General features: G+C 40.1%; 1 protein-coding gene and 1 long non-coding RNA gene across 4 annotated transcripts in view; one reads left to right on the forward strand and one right to left on the reverse strand.

Annotated features, from left to right (window-relative positions):
• tspan4a (tetraspanin 4a) overlaps nucleotides 1-13,064 on the forward strand; it is a 146,704-nt gene extending 133,640 nt beyond the window's left edge. For all 3 annotated transcript variants that reach the window (XM_054614669.1, XM_054614670.1, XM_054614662.1), the window contains 3 exons: nucleotides 1,607-1,738; nucleotides 11,082-11,165; nucleotides 12,497-13,064. In XM_054614669.1, coding sequence (XP_054470644.1) covers nucleotides 1,607-1,738; nucleotides 11,082-11,165; nucleotides 12,497-12,565 — 285 coding nt within the window. In that variant the 3' untranslated portion in view covers nucleotides 12,566-13,064. The remainder of the gene's footprint in view (nucleotides 1-1,606; nucleotides 1,739-11,081; nucleotides 11,166-12,496) is intronic.
• On the reverse strand, nucleotides 375-18,488 carry LOC129104039 (uncharacterized). The gene is made up of 3 exons (XR_008531784.1): nucleotides 18,442-18,488; nucleotides 17,751-17,910; nucleotides 375-449 (listed from the first exon to the last, which is right to left on the reverse strand). It is a non-coding gene; the product is annotated as an uncharacterized LOC129104039 (long non-coding RNA).
• Nucleotides 18,489-22,279: the final 3,791 nt, after the last annotated feature.

A 22,279-nucleotide genomic window follows, 5' to 3' on the forward strand; every position in this document is an offset into this window, starting at 1 on the left:
GGAACAACAACAAAAAATACCAGCAGTCTAAAAAATGACATCAGTAAATATGTGTAACAAACGCTGAAAGCTTTACAGTTTAAACGCTGTGGTAAAATGCTGTCAGATAGATTAACGAAAACATCACAGACTCTCCGAGGTATAATCTTTGTTTCCAGCTCCCTCTTTGATGTGGCTTTTTTTTTCTTCCTTTGTATTATTTATATATATTTTCCTGAATTCCTCTGCAAATAATACAAAACGCAATGTGAGAAACACAGATATGGAATTAAGGATTGCAGAGGACAGATGCTGCCGCCGGTGAACGTCTTTGGGGAGACGATCAGATGATAACTGGGAGACTTTGGACCTTTTCCACATCACAGATCCAGTGTTATGGCTTGTAGTTGTGTTGCATTAGTGCAGTACAGGCTGTATCTTTGGCTCCGGTGCATGCATGTGTCTGGTGTCTGCAAGGCAAAGAGTGTGTGTCCTCATGAAAAGGCATAAACGATGACAGAGAAATGCATTGCTATGCAAATAACATATGCAAATGAGTGCGATGTGTGGGTGGTTATAAGAGTTTGATTTTCTCTTTCCCTGCATACAGGATGAGAATCTGCCTGAATGAGCCATCGTTTGAAGAATGCATGTGTGCAAGCGTGAATGTGCACTTTTTTTTTTTTATCCTTGTCAGAATGAGGGCCTTCCATTGTGTATGGGGCTCCATAAAGTCTGGCTGAGATGAAGTCCGTTAAAGAGAAGCCCTCATTCTGTCACTGCTCGCCCTCCCGAGTCTCCCTCAAACATGCTGAGTCACTGAATAGATAATACAGCAGATGTCCCCGGAGCAAAGTTCACCCTGAATATTATTAATGGCTTCTTATGGAATAGAAAAGAATCTACATACAAGAGCAGAAGTAGTAAAAACTACCAGCGTAATAAATCAGAAAAAGGGTCACTGGGAACGCTGGGTGTAAACTTCCCAAGGTGAAAACATTTGAATATTACGACTCTGTGCAGTTTTCCGCCTTTGATTTGTTCTCAAAACTTTACGCATCAGATGCTTTTCGAACTCCGCCGTACACCATGATGAATTGCAAACTTGATCCATTGTTTAAGTGGGCGAGCGAGTTTTGAAATTAACACACAATCCCTGATTCTGTGCACGGAGAGGCTCGGCCTGCATTATTCCCGTGTGGAAATAGAGTCCACTGAATGAACAAAACATCAGGGGAGCTCTATCTTTTTTTCACCAGGTACACTGATGAATTGAATTGTGGTGGAAGCCATGATCCCTTATCAAAAATCTATACCAATCACAAAGGGGGGGGATGTAGATAAAAAGAAGCCAGCGAGTTAGAAAAAGCTTTTTAGGGCTTTGAGACAAATGAGATGTGGATTGTACAAAGAAAGAGGCTCGATATTAGACGGATCAAGGGTTTTCTATAAACGCCCGGCACATATGAATTATTATTCCCACTAAATCTTGTTCTTGGCAGGTAAATAATTTTAGTTTCCATCAGCGGAGGATGTTTATTTGATATTGCGCATTAGGATTTTTAGTGTCGGGATAATAAAAAAGCCAAGACTCTCTTTACTTATTGTCTCTCTCTCTCTGGTGCAGTTCCGATGCTGCGGAGTAACCAACCACACGGACTGGTTTGAAGTTTACAATGCCTCCCGTGTGCCGGACTCCTGCTGCCTGGAGTACAGCGACAACTGTGGCCTGGACAACCCAGGGACGTGGTGGACAGCGGTAAGTCCATGAAAATCAAAGTAAATCTCCAAAAAGGTGTTACTAATATCTAACATTTTAATGTTTTTCAGTTTGACAGGATTATAAATTCAATGTTTGCATAAATCCCTTTCCCAGTGATTGCCGAATCACACCTTAGCAACTGTAACTAGGCAGAGCAGGCTTGTGAAGCGGTGTGCACGTGGCTGTAAGAGAGAAAATCAGCATTTAAAGTTTGTTAAGAGTTCGATAGGCAAGTGTCTTAAACCTGCATTCTCTCTAGTGTCCATCAGGGGGCGACTCCTCTGGTTGTATAGAAGTCTATGAGAAAATGACTCTACTTCTCTCTTGATTTATTCCCTCAGTAAACATTGTAAACATGAGTTTATGGTCTCAATCTCTAGTTTCAAGTCTTCTTCAATACAGCATGATGTTCATTTAGTAAATGATGCTCCATTTAGAGTCAAACAGACCATAAAGCAGGGTATGCTTTAGGGCGGGGCTGCTGTGATTGACAGGTCTCTACTACACTGTTTTCTGGTCTGAGAGTTGGCTGCATACAACTTTAACTCTTACACAGTGTGTTTTTTAATTCATGAAAGTTAATTGTAAGGCAAGGCATCACTCCTTTGCCGTCCAGATATGGTCACTTCTGTTTACTGGTTGCAAAAAAAACAAGATGCTGACGAACACGTCCACTTCTTATATACAGTTTATTATTTAAAATAATGTAAACGGCAGATTGAGTAGGATTACACCCCTCAAAAAAGACTCAAAGTAATCAGTCATTACTTATGAGACACTAGAAGTGTGTTGCGGTGTCTGCATCTGCAGAGATCCTGCCCTGAGCGTCAACCTCAATAAAAAACTTAGCAACAATGTGCAGGATCGTAAGCAGGCATCCAAGAGGAAGCTACAAATATGGAGGACAAAGCATCGAAAAGAACGCAAATATAGTAAGGCGAAACGCCAAGGGGAGACAGCTCGTTCCAAAACGAGAGTGAATCTGGGGTACTTGGAATCTGGAGCGTTGTACCTTAAACTACAACCGACAAATTTGAGTTTATTATCTGTAGCGGTGAGGGTCTACCTGACCTTTTATGAGGGAGTCAGGGTCCAATATCATCTCAGGTGCAGATTAAAAAAAACTAAAAGTGAGGTCGTCTCAGTATTGGTCACATTTAATTTAAATGCTAATTTCCAATGTCAAAAGTTAATTCCTCATTAAATCCAAAATCATTCCGGGACCATAATTAATATGACTTAACATTTCTGCTTTTCTTTCCGTTCAAAGACGAATTTTTAAATTCAAATTATCTGTTGAAAAACGAATTGGCTCACAATTAAGAAAAGCCAACCTTAACCGTGTGAAAAGCAAACAGCAGGACGCAGTGAGAGATTTTTATTCTTAACGACTGATATTGACTTAATCACTTCTGTGCAGACGGACCTGACTGCTGGTGCTACTAATGATCTTCTCATGTTTAATCTGTGTTTTTAATTATAAACAGCTGTGTTGTGCTCAGAGTTGTTGCTGCAGAAAGCAACCATTCCAGAAAAAGACGTCCTCTGTTACGAGAAACTTTACGACCAAACAAACAACTGAGGTTTAAGGGTCAGCAACTCTTAAAGTCTCTTCACATCTGTTGGATCATTATTAGACCACACAGACTTTGCATCCTGACCAGGTTTAAACCAATAATTGATGCCTCTTTGCTGCTGCCAAATCAGGACAAATGGGTTGGCACTTGAGCTTAAATTCATTAGGGGAAAATCTGCCAAGAGGGGGTTGCAGTTTAATGAGCTTTACTGTAAATGCTGGTGAAAACAGGATGTGCAAGATAATTGCATCAGTCAAAAGGGAAAAAATACAAGCTACATCATTTTTGTCTTAATGAATATGTAAAAAAGTATGCAAAAAGATGAATCTGCACATGTAACATCATTTAGCAAGATTGGAAGTTGTTGCACGGGAGGTAATTGAGTGGGTTGAGATAATATGTGAGGACAGCTGGTATTAACGACACATTCATTCAGAAGTAAAATTTCTCCGCCTACTCGTGACATGGCGAAACACTGCTGCATGGAAATCTTTCACTACAGTATCATTTAGGCAAGCTGTGTCTCACATAAAAGTAACCACCTGTTCTCTCGACACTCTTCCCATAAACTTGTCATTAACGCAATTAGTCCCAGCGGTTGTTCAGTCGTTAAATGAATCTAGAGCTAGAAATCTGGCAATTGGCGTTTTTTTCTCAGTCCTGAACAACCACAGACTGATTTGCAGAACCTCTTTCTTCCCAAAGTACTGGATAAATCATGTTCTTGCTGAACTGCTGCTGTCTTTCCTGCTTCAGGACACCATCTTTGAATATTTCATACTGGTTTCAGAGACCTTGCTCCATTGGACAGAGTCAGCCATCTTGACTAATGATCTCCTCTTGGCAGCTGATGCATCACATTGTGACCTTCCTCTAAGTTTCTATATCATCCTTTGGCACAGCAGACCTCACTGTTCTTATGCAGGAACATGGGGAAGGTGTCCTGATGCAACCTTGGACTTTCTTTTTATCAGATATAACTAAAGTTTCTCAGTCTTAGCTGGAAATGCATTATCACTCTAAAGGCCTTCACAAACATTAACTAAAACATAAATATATATTTTGAAACTGTTGTGTTTGTCATGAAAATGTTCACAAAGAAGGCTAATATTACACTGTTAAAATACGACGCACTATTTTCTGGAGTAAGGTTAATTTTTTTGAGCTTTATCACCACGAATAGTTGTTGCGGTATAGGTTGAGTTGCACCTTTATGTATGAAACAACAATACGGAGGCTTTGTAGTCCAAACCAAGATGGCATCTTCATTATTCCTTTTCAACCATGACAAAAGCAGCGCAAACCAGATCTACACCTCACGTTCTAACCTTAAGCAATGAAAGCCCTGGACATATGATATTGGCAGGTCACTTTTATTTTCATTTATTCTTCACTTCCCTGGTGTGTTAAGGCCTTTAGTCCACTGTTTCCTGTGGGATCCCTCAGGGTTTGATTTTAGGTCCTCTCCTCTTCGCAGTTTATGGTCCCACTAGGCCTCCTGTCTTGAGAACATCAACTCTTCATAATCTATCATATTTGGGATCTCCTGTCATTGTGTATTGATAGTTTATCCAGTCATCTTCCATTTGTGTATTTTCTATTAAAAGATTTAGAGGAGTAAATCCAGCCTCACTCTTGGGCTCATTCACATCAACAGAGGACGGATAATTCTAGATACTGGGAAGCTGATTTACCTAAAAAAACAAACAAACAAAGAGTTACAGACGTCTCTTTCCCAATGGAAGTCTTGGGAAATGTCCTGGGGCCCATCAGGTGACAGAGCCCAGAAATTGTAATTCCACTAATTGGTCGCTATGCTTCAAAGTCAGCGATCTTCCTGGGGGCTTGACCGGGATCCTCAGGGCAACAAAAGCTCATGCACAATGCATCCTGGTACATGTAGGCACTGTAGGGCTCCAGGCACAGGAGAACTCTTTCGCTTTCTCGGTCAACATACATTTACCATGAACACTACTTGGAAATCCACATATAAGGTGGTGAATTTTCTCTTTATTGGCAAATACTGCAATGCACTTTCTCAAAACACAGAGCACCAGAAGGTAAATAAAACAATACTTAATTCTGACTCACATTAACATTCTTGTAGCTATATAAGCAAGAAACTTTCTCGTTTGAATCCAAATCCTCATGTGACTTATTCAGTTCATTAAAAAGAAAAGCCAAAATGAAAAACACAAAAACAGCAGTCCTACACAACAGCTGTTGTTCAACTCTGCCAACTGCAAGAGCTGTTTATTTCACTATAATTTAAAGGATCAGCATGAGGGATAAAAATAAAGTCACAATAAGACTTGACAGGGAAATTAGAGTCAAAAATAAGTTTTGAAGTCAACACATTGTCTTCATTAACACACTGAGGTCACTTAACACGAGGAGTGAGAGTACTTCTTTCATCAACGCTTCAGCACTCTCTGTACAGCATAATGAGTGAAGATGATGAACAGTAATGACATTGATTCCAGCGTAGCTTCAGATATTAATGAGTCAATGCAACAAAATGGTAAATGGACCCATTTCAAAAATCACATTGAGCGTGCCAGTTACCGCCTGGAGAAACAGTCACAGTTTGTAAAGCTTCGGATTAAGTGTGACACATATCTCTTTTAAAAATGTCACATCTTGTTAGATGATTTCAATTTCCTCTTTAAAACCAGCTTTCAAATAGAACATATCCAGCATCAACTTGAGCAGTCTCACCACAAGGTCCATATACTAGCTGTTATAGGCCTTTCTACCACATCACATGATCTTCATCAAAAGAAGGATGTGTATGAAATGAAAATGTTCTCATTTAAAATTGTTTTCTGAGCACTTCAACATAATGTTTTGAGACGTCCACAAAGTGCTTAAAGCAGTACGACACTTTCTCCAAAGGTAAAGAAGAGAAGTGAAAGTATCTGCAGAGTAGCTAGTGATATCGCGGTTGAGCTGTGGCATCAAGGTTCCGCCCATTCATTCACCCAAACCGATTGTTAACAGAGCACAGCTGCAGCTTGTTAGCAAAAAGAGAATCACAACTTTAAATTGTGGCGTCACATCCCCTTTTATTAGCCTCAAATAACTTATCAAAACCAAACGTTTATATGTAAGAAGTGGACGTATTGACAGTGGAGTCACCAATTGGTTTCAAAAGTGACATGAGAAGGTTGAGCTAAGAACAAGCAAAAGATGAATCAGACATTTTCAGGCGAGCAACAGTGTTACAATTTACTTTCATGAACTAAAAAACACACTGAAAGAGTTAAAGTTGTATGCAGCGACCAGTGTAGCAGAGACCAGTCAATCACAGTAGCCCCGCCCTAAAGCATACCCTGCTTTATGGTCTGTTTGACTCTAAATGGAGCATCATTTACTAAATGAACATCATGCTGTATTGAAGAAGACTTGAAACTAGAGATTGAGACCATAAACTCATGTTTACAATGTTTACTGAGGGAATAAATCAAGAGAGAAGTAGAGTCATTTTCTCATAGACTTCTATACAACCAGAGGAGTCGCCCCCTGATGGACAGTAGAGAGAATGCAGCTTTAAGACACTTGAGAATGGGTTCATTTCTTAGACCTGGAGGTTGTCGGCTTTTGGGGAGCTGTCCTTTCGACCATCTTTATATACAGTCTATGGTACAATATAAAAGCTAATCCTGCTGATTGAAGCTCCAGAACAACTAATGAATGAACCTTGTGGTGAGATTTGTTTCATCATACAGTTGAATTTAAAGATTTCAAAAGCTCTGTATCTTTCTTGCATCCTTGTGATTAAACATTTTGTAGAATCATTAATCAGAAACCCTGTTTTAAACTAAAGCTCATTCTTCAGTTTAGTAAATCTTTAACCTAAGTTTCCACTTGCAAAGGGCAGATTTTAAACATTATGCCGTCATGGTAACAGGTGAGGACTTGGGAGCAGACAGACCTTCATCTCTGAATAAAAACCCTTTACCCCAATTGTTTGCAACTCGATTCAATTCGTCCACTCAGCAGAGGAAAAGGCCAAGCTGCAGTCGTTTTCAATTTTAGAAATGAATGGCGTAACCTTTTTTAATAATTTTTCTATTACTTGTCCAAAAATAAACGTTTTTTGTACAAACCGTTGAAAAGTTTTTAAAAAGCTAATACATATTTACGTCCTTCAGGCGACAGCTTGTTGGCCTTCACGTAACTCTCTGCATTCCCTCAGCCCTTCAAGTGCAAAAGACAAGTGAATCTCAGGAGTTTTGTATTTAGATTGTTCCTCCTGCAGATCAAGGATTCAATTATTGTAGATCACACTGAAGCATGACAGTTCTCTCTGCCAATAATACAGACCTCTTTAATATATATTCAAAGTTTCATTGACATTCATATTCCTGCGGTGCACATATTATATCAGTAACAGAAGCCTTAATCCTTTCTTCTTAGTTTTAAATCAAATCATACTCCAGAGATCCTCTTTATTGAGCTCCAAAATAAGGCAGTGAGGCTATTCAAAGATTTGCACATTCGTGTATTGTTGAAATGTCTCAAGGCAAATATAAGAATGTTTCTTTTAAAAGATAAAAAAATCGTGTGAAAACCTTACACAACTCTTTCAGGGAGTTCGAATAAAGGCTTATCCTTGGTGTCAGGACTCTTGTGGTTCTTCTGAAAGGCAGCCTGGTCATCGTGAACTAAAGTGTGCGAGAGATATTTTCTCCTCACGCTTTCATTGATGGCAATCACGCGCCGACACAAAAGGACACACTGAAAACACACCACACGCACACACTCACAGTTTAGAAAGCATGCAAATGTTTCAAGGTAGGTAACAGTTGTGTGGGTTGTGGAGACATTAATTAAATGAAAAATGACTGCATTGGTGGTTCAAATGCCTAAAACAACATTTATTATTGACCTGAAAAGAAGTAAGGCCACCAAAGCGAAGACTTTCACCAGCAATGACTGCTGTGTGCTTCCAACCAAAAGTCAAAGTTGGTTCCTTTTAAAGAGCAACTTAACACCCTCTTGAACACAACCCCTTCACAAAAAAAATGCTTTTAAATCCAGGCACAGACTCACCCCATTGACCCATAAACACTAAACACTGGAATCAAGATACATTCATAGAGTAATAAAGTGACTGCACAGGAACAGTTCAGGGATTTATTAAAGGTACAGGTTCCAGATTTTCCAGTTAAGGGTTCAGGGTTAAGGTTTAGATGCTTGGACAGCCAGGACACGACACAACATTAACAAACTGGCGATGAGCAGGTGGATATCGGCTGGTATAAATGCTGCGTTGGGACTATTTGGGGAATGAGGAACAGGTGAGGAGGTGGATGAGAGAGTCAGGTGACTGAGCAGGTAAAAAGTCATAGTCTGCATACCGAATAGATGGATAATGGTGAGTTCGTAAAGAAAAGCCAGAGGCCTGGAGGAAGAGAGAAGCGTCTGGAAACATGCAAAATGAAAACAGCTGAGGCAGACATTGGACATACCTAATGCACTTCTAATGTACGTCAAGAGGGACTAAATCCATTCCTCATTCTGTGCAGAAATACATTCTACACTTTAACTGAAGATAATGTGGAGCTCCAGCAGACTGGAACCTTGTCTCCTACAAAATTACATTCCCATACAACCTAACTGCATTCTCAGCTAGACAGGTGCACTCAGCAGAGTGCAGTTCTCCGCCAGGTGTGTCTGCAACGAACACTGTTGTATGGTGCGAGTATATGAATACAACCCACATTTGTCTTACCCCCCCTTCTAGACACCAATGGGCTGTAAGGCGTCGTAAAAAAACACTTTATTCAAACTCAAGCAGTGATATATGCAGGAACTCTCTCTCTCTGTCTTTAAAGACAGTTCATACAATCTTGTCAAAAACAAAATTCTGAGTTGCTGCAATAGTGTAGCAGTGTGTGTACTGTACACTGGTAGTTATGTTAGATGATAACAGTTAGCCAAACACATCGTACAAACATTAAAAGTGAGCCGACTAACAACTGGTGGTGTACACAACCAATAGGCTGTAAAACACACTCAAAAACAAGCAGTGATGTATGCAGCAACCGGCTTGAAGTCGTATACAATCGTCATAAACTTCATACAATCTATACAAAATGTGAACCAATCCTTAAAGTTACTCTTTAACCACGGCCTTGATCTTTATCGAACTCTTACCAAGAAGTTTTTTCTGAACTTAAGCAAACCTCATTATGATAAATTAGCCATTAGGGATGTTATGAAAGGCAACGCCACACAACCTTGTTTTTCCAGCGTGGAAGTTCGTTCTTGACCTTTTGTAACAGCCGGGGTCACAAAAAGTATTTAAGCCCAATTAAAACACATACTGAGGTTTTTCTGAGCTGTGAGTCGAGCCTCCTACACAAAGCAGAACATGTTATCAGTGAGGAGGAGGAGGAGGAGGAGGAGGAGGAGGAGGAGGAGGAGATATACCTAGTCCAGGTTGCTAGTGCAGGTCAAGGAGGACAAACACAGACCCCCAAGAGCATCCCACAAGGAGTAAACAAAAAACATTTCAAAACTTTGAGTCGCCGTGGTGGGAGCGGCATAGCAGATTCATGTATACTTATCGGATTTACGTCCAACAATAAAAAATATGAATTTATTTATTTCCAGGTGCGGGCTCTGTGGTCCAGGAGGGCTGCAGCGGTTTCATAAATAACACTGAAGCTGGACGAAAAAAATCTGACCGACTGCATGACTTTCCATATCGATCCAGCACAGAATTACTTCACCTTGTGCTACAGGAAAACATATTTATTTTGCTTGCCCTCGACGTTTGGGGCAGCGGTGAAATGTAGATTTTGTTTGGTCCCCTTGGCTCTGACTCAAGTTCTTGATGTAAGGAGATTAAATAATAAAAAAAAAGAAAATAGCACAATTGGGAAGGCATGTCTGCAGATATTTTTAATTAAATTAGAGCAGGGGTGTAGACTGTTTTGATAGCCTTTTCATTTATTTCAGTATGTCAGACAGTCTTTCATCCAATGTGACATTAAGATACACACAGTTTGGCACATATATATATATATATATATATATATATAAAGTCGGAGGTGAATGAGCGGTATGCCACCTGGCAAATGCCACTCCCATCACTTGTAATGTCACCTGTCAAGTGTTCTTGGAAAGCCACTTTCTTTGCTTTGAGGATTCATCTCCTTTTCATTACTTGCACACATTTCTGACCCAGAAGGGCACTGCTCTATTTCCTTCCATTAATAATAATTATATTTCCTTTCTTTCTGCCTTTTCGGTCGCCCTATATGGCTCGAGGACATTTTTTTTTTGAGAAGAGATTTTGAAATGTACTCTAGATGTTGAAAATGACTTAGTGAGAAAAAGTTGTTGGACGCAGTGAGAGGAGGTTTTTTTTTGTGTTTTTTGCCTTCAAAATGCATTCAAGAATGGCAGACATAAAAAATTCAGCCCGTTCCCGTGTCTAAATGATACCTGCGAGGTATGTGCTGCTCCCGTATTCACATTACTCCTGTTTGTACAGCTGAGGGGAGAAAAGTACAGCGGGGAACCGGCGTGCATTTTGGAAAGTTTCTCCAAAGAACAAAAGGTCAGACAAGGAAGATGGGGAGATAAGGATGTTGTCACAGGGGGGGATCTTTTAGCGAATCTTTTAGAGAATTTTCTATCACAGTTAAGGGAGGTAAAAGTTGCTGTAAATCCTGCAAATATTACTCCACATCTAAAAAGGGTGAGTTTACATTTGTGGGCTAATGTTTGTTCACTCTGTGTCTCCACAGCCGTGCTACGAGCGGGTGAAGGACTGGCTGAATGAGAACCTGGTGGCACTTTGGATCTTTGCTCTATGCACAGCACTTACTCAGGTAATTATAGCTTTTAAGTTGTGTCACTTCTTCTTTTCTTTCTTTTTTTTTCTTCCAGCGGCCATTAAGTCTCAGTATTTGATATGTGCAGCCTCAGACGGAGGCTCTTGCTTTGTGATAAATAAACCTAATACTTCCAGCGTCCTTTCCATTAAGAGCTGAGCGCTCTTAAGGATTTCTCTGGACAGCAGGAGCCCGTCTAAGCCTCTTGTGTTGCCACTGTACTCCACATAGGAGGGGTTGACTCTTCCATAGAAAGTATTTTATCTCCGTGCCAGGCGAGTGGGTGCGTGATGCGCTTACACAAGCTGAGAGGGGGAAATACGCTGCTCTTGAAAACATCAATCACTCGAGGCTTCTTATGATGCTGCAGGCTCCTTTTAGCCAGGGGCCCCTTTTTTTTGCAAATGTGACTGTAGACGCAGTAAAATGAGAAGGAGATAGACGATGTAATCACTGCCAGATTTATCCTAAATGTCTATGATGTCTGCCAGCCGACAGAGAATTACACAATTAAGCTTGCGTGTTCATGTGTCTTTAGAAAGAAAAAGTGGCACATTCTTCCTTTAACAAAACAATAGTTGAATGATTATTTAGTTCAATAACATGGAGGGGTTTAGCTCCTGCAGCCTGACTTGGTCTGGGATGACCAGTCGCTTATTATGGTGGCTAATGTTAGCAAACTTAACATGTCCATTTGACTTCTCTGCTTGCACTACTTTTAAACTTCACTTCAGCATTGATCATTATCTTGTAATTATGGTGCGTTGCCACAGTGGACGCTGTTTTTTTGGCCGATTGCTTCTCGTTAACTCTCAACATGACCCCTGAGCCGGCGGCTAGAAGCTAACGGTGCCAACAGCGCTAACAGTGCAAACAACGACAACAGTGCTGACAGAGTTAACAGTGTTTATCAGAGGGGGAACACAGAGTGGAGTTTGAACAAAGCACAAAGAAACTGGGATTACTTCACACACTCATTATCTTTACATAGGAAATAGTGGATTGCTACTATTTTAAGGCCAAAATCCAAGATGGCGTCGGCCGAAGTGCTGATCTTGAGGCTTCAAAACGGCAGTCACTCCGTCCACTTCTTATATACAGTCTTTGTTGTGGACGCTCTTCTTTTTATTATCCAAGGAAATAAACTTAATGCGATTTGGATTTGGACAGTATGAGAAAATATCTTTGGCTGGTATTTTCATTATGATACAAAGATTGAGCCGAACAGACGGCGGAGCTCCTCTCTATTTCACTGTGACTTTGCACATCTGAGCCCGTTCATGGTTGATTTTAAACGGCTGATGATTTTGTTTATTGTGTCTGTGCAGATCCTGGGCCTGGTCTTCTCCATGACGATGTTCTGTCAGGCAGTAAAAGTAGAGACGTTCTACGCTTAGCGACCGGCCTCTCCGGCCTTCAGCGCAATGGGATTATTTCTCATCAGAGAGGGACGGATATAGACCCACCCTCCTCCTCCTCTTCCTCCTCCTCCTCCTCCTCCTCCTCCTCCTCCTCCTCACCCTCCTCCCCAGACAGACTCTTCTCTCTCCTTGACCTCTCTGTGTCATTCCCTCTCGGATGTCACCACTTCACAGTTTTTCTTCTAACAAGCACAGTGTCAGTGTAATACCTGAGTTGGTTTCCTATGGTTTGCTCTGTGTCAAAAAAAAAAAAAAAAAAAAAGGTAATGTCTGTGCTACATTTTATGAAGCAGTATTATGAACATGTACAAGAAAAGAAAAAAATAATTGTAACCCCCTTTTTTTTAATATGTGTTTTGTTCTATAAATTATTTTATGGTTTGTGTGTGTTTTAAAAATGAGAGCTACAGTTGGGGACCATGTGAAGTGCTGCAAGTGCATGTCTCCTGCGATGGTGTGTATTAAATGTTTTGGCTCGACTAAAACGTCGTCATCGTGTCATTCCTCATCAGGAAACGCTGCAGGGCTTCATGTGTAATCCTGCTGTATTTATCCCCAAAACGCAAGAAAATCCGCCAGGAACCAGCGTGTAAAATTGTTTATGTATTCCCTCTGCTGAGATACTCTGGAGTCATTAAAATATTTCGTAGCACCCAGGTAATCGGGGCATTGATTAGATATATGGAATGAAATGAACCCCTTTGGGACTTCATGCGCTGTGGAACATTCGGCTTTTTTACTGGGTGGATTTATATGGGACAAGAGAATTACACCAACTACAATAAAAAAGTCTGTCAGAGGAATTTAAAATGAACAAGAAGCAGGCTCCTCCAGACTGGCCTGTGGCGACTTCCCTCAGAGCACCAATCAGAGCGCCAATGACAAAGATTTCATCTGCAGTCGGTGAAGCCCCCTCTGGCTCTTTTGTGATTCAAGTTCCCTCTTTTTTTCCTGTTTTTCTACATTGAGCCGTTCAGTCTAATCCAGCCCTGTAGCATCCCCGACAGAATGATGAGCTAAACTCTCCAATTGATGGTTCACAAAAGATTTATTTGTAATAAAGTAGCTCCAAAGAGTATTCTGTGAAGCAGCACAGTCTCACGGCGGTTCGTGAAATAGTCCACAAAAATGCAATCTGTTGGTTTTGTGTGCAGGGGAACAAATTGCACAAACTACCTTTTTTTTTTTCATGACGACATTAAGTCAAAAACGAAAATTAGGTTTAGGCAACAAACCCACTTAGTTAGGTTTTGGAAAAATAGCAATGAAACAAGCTTAGGGTGTAGAACACTGGTGTCATGGTTGAAAGTCCTGGTTTTGTTGGATCCAATTCCTCTCCTCTCCATTATAAGATTACTTTTTGGACCTAGAAAATGAACAAACATGAAAACAACACATAAACAAATATACTGGACCATGCTGAAGGTCATTTGCATAGCCTATACCCCAGAGACACACTCTGATTAAACCGCCCCACGGGGGAAAAATCCTTTAAGTGGCGTCGTCAGCTGCAGTTTGAGGGTCCAAGTACTGCAGGTGCTGGAACAATTTCAGCATTTGTCCTTTGCTTCTTTTTTTTTCTGCCTTCAGACCATCTGGACCTGAGAGACCAAACGTCCCAGAGCAACTAAATATGTGGAAATGTTTCAAATTTCCCCCTGAAGTCTGCCAAATAATTTACACACATGAGCCAGTAGGCGGAGTCGTGACAGGACAGTCTTTCTTCCTGACATAAAGGATTTATTTCCTGCCATTTTGAGTCAAATAAGTGAAATAAAAGCATCTTTCATTATAGTTTTCCCTCATGTTCTGTGTATAACACACTATGTCATGTTTCGCACAGGGAAAGGTGTGTTGTTCCAAAAGAGACATTGTGTAATGACTCAGAAACACAACAAGCTTGAACACAAAAGCACGACATAGGAATGTGAAAGTTCTCATTTTAAAGTCCAAAACCAAGCAATCGGTCAAAACAGGCAAACATACCCAGACGAACCATCAGTCCCTGTATCGGGCAAAGGGTCAGGGAGGCAGAAACCAAGGCTGGACTTATAGGGTGGATGCAAACTAGACAATCTGTCAGGGCGTGAGTGGAGACGGGTCGGTATGAATACTGCTCCGCCAATTATGGAAATGGGAAGCAGATGGGCGGGAAAAGGTCAGGTGATATAAACGGCGTAGGTAAGAAGTTACTGCAGTTTCCTGGGTCCAGACCTTTGAATCATCTCACATCACCGAGTCCACGTCAACGGATACGTCTGTCGTTGTGACATGTAACAGTGATTTATAGATCAGAAAGTAATCGACCAATAAGTGCAGCGAGGGGGCGGGACAAACGCTTGTTGTCAGCTGTGAGCCGAAACTAGGCGGTAACCTCCTGCTCTGAAGAGTGAAGCCAATGAGGAAGTTCCTTAAACTTGCATTCTCTCTCCTGTCCATCAGGGGGCGACTCCTCTGGTTGTATAGAAGTCTATGAGAAAATGACTCTACTTCTCTCTTGATTTATTCCCTCAGTAAACATTGTAAACATGAGTTTATGGTCTCAATCTCTAGTTTCAAGTCTTCTTCAATACAGCATGATGTTCATTTAGTAAATGATGCTCCATTTAGAGTCAAACAGACGGGGCTACTGTGATTGACAGGTTGCTACCAGAGCTGTATATGAAATAAAGACAGTCATAAGGAGGACCTTTAACCAAGACACCAATGGCCCTTATAGAGGTGAAAACATTACACTTAATAAAATGTTAAAGGGCCTAGATAGGATTATACAAGGGGACTCCAAGCTGTGTCAGATCACAGTTGGTTTTATTCTGTAATGTGAGAATGAATTGTTCATGTCTCAGGCCTGGATCCTTTGACCTGCAACACTGATATCCACAAGCTTTTATTTTTGCTTTTTGCTCGTTTACCAGATGCCCGCAGTAAATCCCCCATGAATAGATGCAGTTTGAAAATGCCAAGACAGATTTAAACTGAAGACCCAATTACACCAAACCAAATACCACCGACCTTTGACACATTGATTTTACGTCTTTATATCTATATGTGTGTGTGTGTGTGTGTATCATTATACTTTTGTTTTCATTCATGACAGCAGTTCTTATTAAGAAATAAGTCAAGTCCATGTGCACAGCCTTTCAAAGCACTTAGAGTCTCAAAAGGCTTCACTGTGCCGACATTATGAAACAATAAATTAAGACCATCAATGAAAATGACAATTTTCTATCTGCCTCCTTCAGTGACAGCCAGAAAATCTCATTACACAAAAATGGACCCACGGTTAGGATTTCTCTTCCACTAAAGCAGTAAAAATGAATGTATATATCCTCCTTACAGTAGCATAAACTGTATGTACACATGGACGCATCTAATGTTCAGAAACTGTGACTCTAGAGCAGCTAGGACGTAGAAAAACAGCCATTCTGAGGGTGAAAATGAGCTTTGAATACCACTGGTTGATGTGACCTTAAAAGCTTGTTGGGAATTATTTACAGAGCATATGATGAAGTAGAAAAGTGAAGTTACATGTTGGCCTAGATAAGGGTGTTAAGACATAAAGCTAGAAAGTGGGAGTCAGAATGAGGCATGAATTTCTAAATAGAACTACTGAGCAGAGACAAGATATGGAAAAAAAAGAACTACACGTAGATGCAAAACAACCTCAAAGAGGCCAAATGATCTCACAGAGATTCAGAAGAACCATAAAGACAAGTCAAACGACCACAAAAATGACCAAATGACACAAATGGACATAAAATTACTACAGAGAGACAAAACAACCACAATGACACTCAAAATAACTTCAACAATACACAAATCAACCAAAAGAGACTCAAAATTACAACAAAGATGGACATAACAACCACTAAGAGACACAAAAAGACACACAATGACTATAAAGAGACACACAATTGCCACAGAGATAAACAAAACCACCACAGAAAAATACCACAAAGAGACATAAAACAACCACATATGGACAAGAAATTACAACAGAGATACACAGAACAACCACAATGAGACATAAAATGACTATAAAGAGACACACAATTGTCACAGAGAGACAAAAAACAACCACTTAGAGACAAAATATGACTACAAAAGGCACACATAATGACTATAAAGAGACACACAATGACTATAAAGAGACACACAATGACAATAAAGAGACACACAATGACAATAAAGAGACACACAGTGGCCACAGAGGCAGAAAACAAATACAAAGTGATAAACAATGACGACAATGAGACTCAAAATTACAACAATGAGACATTAAACAACCACAAAGAGACACAAAATGGACACAGAGAGACAAAAAACAACCACTTAGAGACAAAAAATGACTACAAAAGGCACACATAATGACTATAAAGAGACACACAATGGGCACAGAGACAGAAAACAAACACAAAGAGACACAAAATTACAACATAGAGACAAAAACAACCCCAAAGAGACAACAAATGACTACAAAGAGACACAAAACAACCATAAAGTGACACAGAATTACAATAAAGAGACACACAATGACAATAAAGAGACACACAGTGGCCACAGAGGCAGAAAACAAATACAAAGTGATAAACAATGACGACAATGAGACATTAAACAACCACAAAGAGACACAAAATGGACACAGAGAGACAAAAAACAACCAGTTAGAGACAAAAATGACTACAGGGATACACAGAACAACCACAATGAGACATAAAATGACTATAAAGATACAAACAATGGACACAGAGACAGAAAACAAACACAAATGGAACAAAGAGACATTTTGTGTTATTTTGCACAGCTTTGAGTCTGGGTGTCCTGCTCTTAAATAACTTGCCTTTATATTCTTCACTCTGGGAACCATTACCTCGTAATCTAATCACAGTCGGACGGAAAGAAATGTGATACATCAAAAGTGACAAAACTATTAACCTGCAATCACTTTATCAACATACAGAAAAAGGGCTGCAAACCTCTCAAACAGTGCAGAAGAAAAACCCCCGTTCACTCCATTAGTGTGGAAACGACTCCTCTCCAGAACCCCGGCCTCCACTCTCGTCCCTCCGTCTCCTCTTCATTTCCCCCCCCATCCGATGCATTATTCATCCCCATGTTCACGGGCTCTCTCCCCATCTTGTGCTTGATCAATAAAACATACCTGTGTGTTTGCTCCCTCACCTCCTCATTCTCTCTCGCCTTGTTCCTGAAGCCCATGCTGAGCTGATAAAACAGCATGGATGGATGGATGGCCTTTTTTCTTCAAACTGGGAGAAAACGACTAGATTACAGCTCATCTCTCGTCGGCGTGAGCTGAGTCTCTAATTAGGGAAGTGAGAGGAAATCACTGTATTAGTCAGTCTCTTGGAGTTTTCCCCGGTAAATCAAGTAAACGCGACTTTAAATAAATGCTTCACATAGATATTTTTTCATTTTTTTGTGTGTTTTGCTCTACAAAGGAAGCAAAGCCTTGTATGTTTCCACTTTAAGGATACTGGGCTCACTCATTGTCCCGGTGGAGATTTTCTAAAAATCGCTAATGGAGTTTTATTTAATTAAAACATAGAAGACCCACATTTTCATAGTAAAGTTCACATAAATTATACACCATTTGAAAGCAATCATTTAAGAGCCTTTTTACAGCAGATGTCATGATTACATCCCAGTGTTAGCTGGAGGCCAAACAGAGGAAAGACTGGAGGCAAACATGAATCAGCTCAGAGTAGAGGGCTAAAGATACACGTTGAAAATGTCATCCTCCTCTGTTGTTGGGTGCCAAACGACAAAAACACTTAACAAAAAACAACCCAGAGTCCTTGTATTGTTCATACTGGCTCTCCAGCTTTACTTACTGGGACACTTGACGGGACCGATCCATCGTTAAAGGGATTTATGTCACCTGTGCTTTTCTTTCCGTGACAAGTGTGCTTTTAAGAAGGTCTGCAGATTGATTGAATGCACCTGTTAGAAATGTCAGGAGCTCAGGAGGCTGAGCCTGCTAATTACAAGGAGGGTAGACATGTGTGTTGTCTCTGCTTACTCATCAAGACTTCTTTATTGACTCACTCATAATGGACTGGCTTCTTCAATAGAGGGTCTGGGGTCAGCCCAATATGAGGAGGGATGCGGCAAAAGGGAATATCAGCCATGAGAAAAAGACTTAAAAAAAACTGAATACAAGAAGACACAAAAAGGGACGAAAAAAAGGGAGTGGTCAGCATTAACCCTCTCCTGTCGCCTTCTTCATGGGCTACACTGAACACAAAATGAATGAACTTATTCATTTATACTTATTGTTATAATTTTATATATATATATATATATTTATATAGCTATTCAATTTATTTATCAACCTTATTATAAGCTATTTATTTGAGCATTTATTTATTTCTCTCTCCTCCTCCTCTTCCTTCTCCTAAGACATATCTGCAAATACCTCTGCTCACAGCTATTCACATACAGTAGGAATATATGACGACCTTACACAATGCACTTTCATACATGAATGTATGTATGCATGCAAAAACACTTACACTACTCCCACTAATAAAAACAACCAAAATAAGCACCATATTCAATTCATTACATATGTATTATACGTCTATTGTATGTTAATGTTTGTATATTTTATGTTACATCTTTGTCTGTATAATTTATCACCGGTTTGTTCAACGGAAGCACAAATACATAAACAAAGAACAACTTCACAGTTTTCAGAATGGTTGTAAAATCAGAGACCTTGTAATGCGTTGCAGACAACAAACTCATGTTTTTTTTTTACAGTTTTCCCAAACAACTTTAATGCAGAAAAGCATATAACTTCACATGCAGAACGGGTTTCACTAGAATGTATTATTTTAATTAAATACAGGCAAATATATTCAATGGTGCCTTTTAATTGTTGGTATGTCATTTTCAATGTCACTGCTTCTTTCTAAAGTCGAGGTAGATGGATTTGCACCGAGTTTACAAGATGGAACTCCAGTCTGTCATTTTCGTATTTCCAATTTGTCTTGAACGCAGCATTACTCTCTGATAAAGGATTTCTAAATAGATATAAATACATTAAAATAAGCTACCACATCTTCATGGAGACTCTCTTTGTTCCAGCATGATTTGTACAGTGAATATAAAGCGTGTGCTCGCTGGGTTTGACTTTGTACCGACCGTGTGAGAACTAAAAGGTCACACATGGCTGCCTCTCTTGCATGTGGCCATCCATCAAACTCCGGCCGGGTTTGTTTAAATATCCACCAATCGGCTGACACAACGGATTACAGCACAATTTGTAAGCAGCAGAAAATAACTTCTCCCCTGATGAATTTGCACATTTTTCAGGAGTGAGAGGTATTAAAACACAAATGACAAACTACTGACCGTCTCAATCCTCCTCCGATTGCTTTTCCACGACGCGACGCTTTGCGTAACCTTTGATTAACAACCATCAATTCTCTTTTCATGCTAAACCGTGATGCCAACATTGATAACGCAGCCTTGATGCAGAGCTCAGCAGGGCGTGACGGCAGCCTGGCAACCAGCGAAGAGACATTTATCCTTTTGGTAAAACCATGAAGTGTCAGAAAAGCTTCTCTTAATTGAATTTCAAAGAGGCCAAACTATGTATTTTTCTATTCTAACCCATTCCTCCATGAAGTTAGGAGAATTTATGTTAAAAAAAATTCTATAATGGAAAACAAAAAACAATTGTGTGAAAGTTTTATCCAATAAGTGAGAAGAAATGTTGTGTAATCTTTCTTTCTTTTAATCAAATGACTGACAGTCTCTCCGTTCGGACCGACCCTGCTACGTGAAGAAAGTGAATTTAAACATCCTTTCGGGGCTAAAATATGCTGAAATGATCCTCCTTAAAAAGAAAGAGAGAACATCATTAAAGCCTCCGAGTCAATTGGCCGTTGTTCTATTTGGTCTGGCTCAGATGTGTACCAGTTTGGTTTCACCTCAAGTCGTTTGCCAGCCTTCCTTATTGAAACACTCCAAGCTTAAATATTTATCCACGCAGTAATGTGGGACTTAAGCTTGTCAGCTGAGGCAACAAGTCAACCAGCCAGTGGTTCGCCAAGACGGAAAAAAGAATCCTGCAGTGAGGTCTGACATAAGAACAAACATCACAAATAAACCAAGGGGGATTTTTCTCGCCGTGGGCGGTTAAAACATTCTTTTCAAACTACTTAAAATGCTGCTGTAGGGTCACAACCCTTTTTGTTGTCTTCGTGACCCAGCTGATGACAACAACACTTGTTCATTTATTTAAACTACCTTAAAACAGTCAAACTATCACTTTAGAGACCCCAGAAGAACGCTGAATGACCTCCAGGTCAATGTCTGTGGCAGGTCTGACATGCTAAAGATGTCCTTGACTTTAAGGCGTGTAGACCATACGACAGATTTTGGTTTATCAAGCAGGTGTGAATGTTTTATTCTTGAGTTGAAATAAATACAAACACATGAACAACAAATAGATACATTAATCAGCATGTTAGCACTGTTATTAGCCGTGTTTCTATTCACATATTTTATAGGCACATGTTTAAGTATGGCACTAGAAAAGCTGTATGAAAAAGGAAAGAATCCGGAAAACTTCCTCAACTGCGCTAAAAGTTTTTAAGCTGGTGAGGTGGTTTTTTGCCTTTTGTTGAAAAATAATTGATTTAATTAATTGATTAATTATGGAAATGCATTTGCCGAATAAATTCTGCCTTGGCGAACATTTAAGTCACATAACTGACGAGCTGTTTCTGCTGTCGGCATCTTCCCGGATATTCCTATAGCGAGCAGGTTCTCGCCTTCGTCTCTGGACAACATGAACCATGGCCAATACCAGCTGACATCAATTAACACTTGTTCCTCAAGTCCTTAAGAACTTTCTGCATTTTTCTGCATTTTCATTTTACATTCTACATTACTAAGTTTGGCCGAGGCTACTTGTTTTGTATTTTCGGGTCACAACTTATGCACATTTACTCAGTTTACTGCCAAGTTCTGGTCATGCATAGCCTTTAGCACCAACCTCTGACCTGACCACGCTGTATCTGAGTTTATTGCTTCAAACCAGTTGTTGGAAACGTTCCTAATTCACTTCAAAGTTCGCTTAAAATTAGCTTGATAATTGAATGGAAACATAGCTACTGTGAGCATGTTAGCATTAAGCCACAACAAAGCCTCACAGAGCTGCTAGCATGGCTGTACACTGTTGTGGTCTCGTGTTTTGTACTTTTTAGTAGAAAATATTGATTCAGTTCGGGCATATTTGATATATATGTAAGGGATAATGCCCGACGAGGTGTCCATTATCAGGAATTAATGGACGACGTGGAGGCGTGAACCGTTGCCGACGCGAAGTCCATTAATTCCTGATAATGGACACCTCGAAGGGCATTATCCCGCTTATACCACAGTCACTTACCAACGGTGACCAAATTAAGAGCATTAATTTATATTTTCATGCGTTTTACAATTCAAATATAAAGTTTTCCACAAAGCATAACTTTGTTTCCCTGGTTACGCCTGAGAGTCTGACTAATACCCGGAACCACCATTACACGCCCGTTGGGTTCTCATGCAACGGAAACGTTGTTCACTCCTCCAGTAATTAGGACGAACCATAGCTACGACTTTAGAACGGGAGGTAGCGGGAGGTATTATAGTCCGCTCAGCTTTCATGGTCGAGGC

The sequence above is a fragment of the Anoplopoma fimbria genome, chromosome 2, assembly GCF_027596085.1.
Source record: "Anoplopoma fimbria isolate UVic2021 breed Golden Eagle Sablefish chromosome 2, Afim_UVic_2022, whole genome shotgun sequence".
Taxonomy (NCBI): domain Eukaryota; kingdom Metazoa; phylum Chordata; class Actinopteri; order Perciformes; family Anoplopomatidae; genus Anoplopoma; species Anoplopoma fimbria.